The sequence below is a fragment of the Nothoprocta perdicaria genome, unplaced genomic scaffold (genome assembly GCF_003342845.1).
Source record: "Nothoprocta perdicaria isolate Ctin4 unplaced genomic scaffold, notPer1 scaffold_212, whole genome shotgun sequence".
Taxonomy (NCBI): Eukaryota; Metazoa; Chordata; class Aves; order Tinamiformes; family Tinamidae; genus Nothoprocta; species Nothoprocta perdicaria.
Genome location: NW_020455339.1, coordinates 668389 through 671397, shown reverse-complemented (window position 1 = coordinate 671397; position 3009 = coordinate 668389). Strand labels below are relative to the sequence as shown.

The window sequence follows — 3009 nt, the reverse complement described above, 5'->3', positions numbered from 1 at the left end:
GCCCCGCCCCTTCCCGCCGGCTGCGCGCTCGGCGGGCGGGAGGGCGAGGGCGGCACGTCCCGCCTCCTTCCTTCGGGGGGCGTGGCCTCGCTCCCGCGGGGGCGTGGCCTCGCTCCCGCGCGTGCCGGCGCCGTGGCGGGAAGCGGCGCGCGCCTTGGCTCCTCCCGCGCAGGCAGCCCGCGGGAAAGGAGGGCAGACGCTCCCAAGGGCAAGAGGCAGCACGAGGCGCTGGAGCGCCCCGCGCCCCCGCCCCTTCGGGCGCCCGGGAATACCCACCCTGGCAGCTCCCTCCTGTGCCCGGCGCTCACCCCGCACTGCTGGGGGCAGCTCCAGGTTTTAAATACAGAACAATAACCACCCCTTTCCTTGACCATCAGCTCTGCTTTCCTCGGCGACTCCTCCTTATTTCCCACCTTGATTCCCCCTCTCCATAGCTCCAGAGCCCTCTTTGGTCTCTTCACCTTCCCTGCAAGGCTGCAGGAGCTCCCGCCTGCCGGGTGGCAGCTCCGCGCGGACAAAGCACGGCTACTCCAGGCCCATCTGCACACGGGCAGCAGTTAAAGGCTGGACATAGAGCACTGGCTACTTTTCCATCCACTTTCCGCTCTCTCGGATAAAAGCAGCCTTTAAGAAATGCCCAGAAATCTGTTGGTTACTCAAGGTCTTACACGTACCTCCGACGTGGGCAGCTTGCTCAGAACGGGGGCTATCCCATTGTTCCACTCCCGGCATTTCCCCCGGCAGAGCCACCCCAACAGGCCYCTGTCCCGCGTCCTGCCCTGGGCTCCAACCGGCGCCTGCCGCACGGAGAGGCCCTGCCTGGCTGTCAGCACCYGGACACGGAGCAAACACCCTTCCCAGGGATACAGAACGCCCCAAGCCAGCACAAACCTGCAACCTGTTTCAAGCCAGACCAGTTTAGAGGAAAAAAAATAAATAAAAAGGAAACAAAACAAACAAAAACCTCAACACATTTTGAGGATACCGACGTAGTTGCCTCCTCTTAGGGGAGCAACAATCAACCAGTTACGATCACAAAATACAACAGCAGTTCCTACAGACCCTTAGAGCGCTCCCCTCTTACGTTCAAAGTAGAAGTAATTAAGGCTCCAAAACCAAATTAGAAGAGTGGCGATTTATTAAAAGCAATTAAATGGAACTGCACAAACAGGCTGCAACGAGACGCAGGCTCTCAGTGACTGTTGATTACTTTTAATTCTTTACCACATATATCTCTCAGCTTCCCTACTTATTGCCTAAGTAAGATCTAATCCCTGAGCTGTAGCAAACCTGAATATAGTAATTAGCATTTATAAAGCATCCGGTATCTTCAAAGGACTTAAGCATCAATTAATCCACACAACCACCTCAGGATGGAGTTAAGTGCAGTAAGGTAAGTGGTTTGCGCACAGAGACACAGGCAGCCCAAACACCTGGCTCCATCCGAAATCCCAAATCCCTGTCCCTATGCCCAGGGGGGGTGCCACAGGGCTTGTCTGAGAACAAAGCACCAACCTGATCAGAAATGCTAATCCCAGACAGTAACATTGGGTGTTCAAATCTATTTCTCCTTTCTTCATGGTCTCAAAAGGAGAATGAAAAGAAAAAAAATGGGGGGGAAAAAAGGGGAAAAAAAAAAGAAAAAAACCCAGAAACGTTACACTGAATCACAATTCTAGAAGCACATAAGCAAATTCTGATCAGAATAAGTAGAGCACGTCTGTGTAAAAGACAAACATGGAGCGGGCTACACAATCTACAYCTTTGTGTGCATCCAGCAGATACACCCTGGGTACCGCCTTGCATGGGGTGAAATCAAGTAGACGTCTCAAACGTTAGTTAGGAGGGGAAATGCTGGCCGCTGTGCCAAGGGGAGCCCCGTTCCAGCCACGTGCGCAGCGAGGAAGCCGGGAAGCGAGGCCCGTGCCGGGGATGCAGCCGGGGATGCAGCGCGTTCCCGGCGGCAGGTGGGAGCGCGGCGACGCAGCTGCCAGCACCAAGGGGCCAGAGCACATGGGGGCTCCGCGGTGGCCGCCTCCGATTCCAGGGCTCAGATGTGGCGCACACGAGGCAGCGCYGCGCTGCCCCGGGCAGAGGGAATCCATTAGCACACAGTTGCGGAGCGAAACAGAGGTACGGGGGCGGAAAATGCCAAACCTTGGCTCTTCTGAGCTCTCTATCTATGTGTCTTGTCGTGGTTCGTCCTGCCCAGAGGTTCACTTGAGTCATTATGTCGAAGGAAAGAGAGGAGTGCGCTATGCCCATTCCAGATCCTGTCATTTCCTACTGCAATTCAGATTATAATGGTTGTGCTCAAGGGAAACCTCCCCCTTCCCCTGGCTGCATTAGAGGGAGCAGATGGTGAAATTCTAAATGTGCTCTCTGAATTTCCTCCCATTTATGGGTCTTTAAAATGTTTAGTCAAGTCTTCTTTTGTTTGGATACGAAAATGGAAAGCAAGTTTTCCTCACACTGTGTATAAAGAGTCACACGCAGACTTGGATTTTTTCCTAATACCTTGCAGAGATAGCCAGGGAAAAACGTAGCCTTAAAACCACAAAGCTAAACACTTTTTTCCTGTAAGCATGTTAGCACAGCTATTAAATGATAAAAACATGGCCGAATTGCTTGCTTTGTTGGGCTGTTACAATAAAAAATAGTCTCAAGATTCAWGGTACAATGTATTTATCAATGAAACTATTTTATCCTGGTACTTTTTCTTACTTAATAAGCAACCCCATTTTCCAGGCTCTTCCAAAACATACCCAGAAATAAAAATGTCGCAAGCGTAAGTAGCTTTTTAATAACGGGCGGTCCTTTACTTACCTTTTTCCTTTCTAGTGCATTTTATGACAAGGTTTCTAGTAGGCAGCATGAGACCATGAATTAAGAAACAATTAAGGAGTCATCATATATAATATCTCTTAGCCATTTTTGACAGTTTCCATTTCCCAGATGCCGAGAAGAAATACTGGTGATGCTACATTTTCCACTCCGCACTTATTCTGA

General features: G+C 51.4%; 1 protein-coding gene across 1 annotated transcript in view; it reads right to left on the bottom strand.

Moving 5' to 3' along the window:
• Window positions 1–732, bottom strand: part of LOC112946656 (very large A-kinase anchor protein-like) — a 43645-nt gene extending 42913 nt beyond the window's left edge. The window contains exon 1 of the mRNA XM_026038542.1: window positions 675–732. Within this exon, the coding sequence (XP_025894327.1) occupies window positions 675–732 (58 nt within the window). The remainder of the gene's footprint in view (window positions 1–674) is intronic.
• Between the last annotated feature and the right edge of the window lie 2277 nt (window positions 733–3009).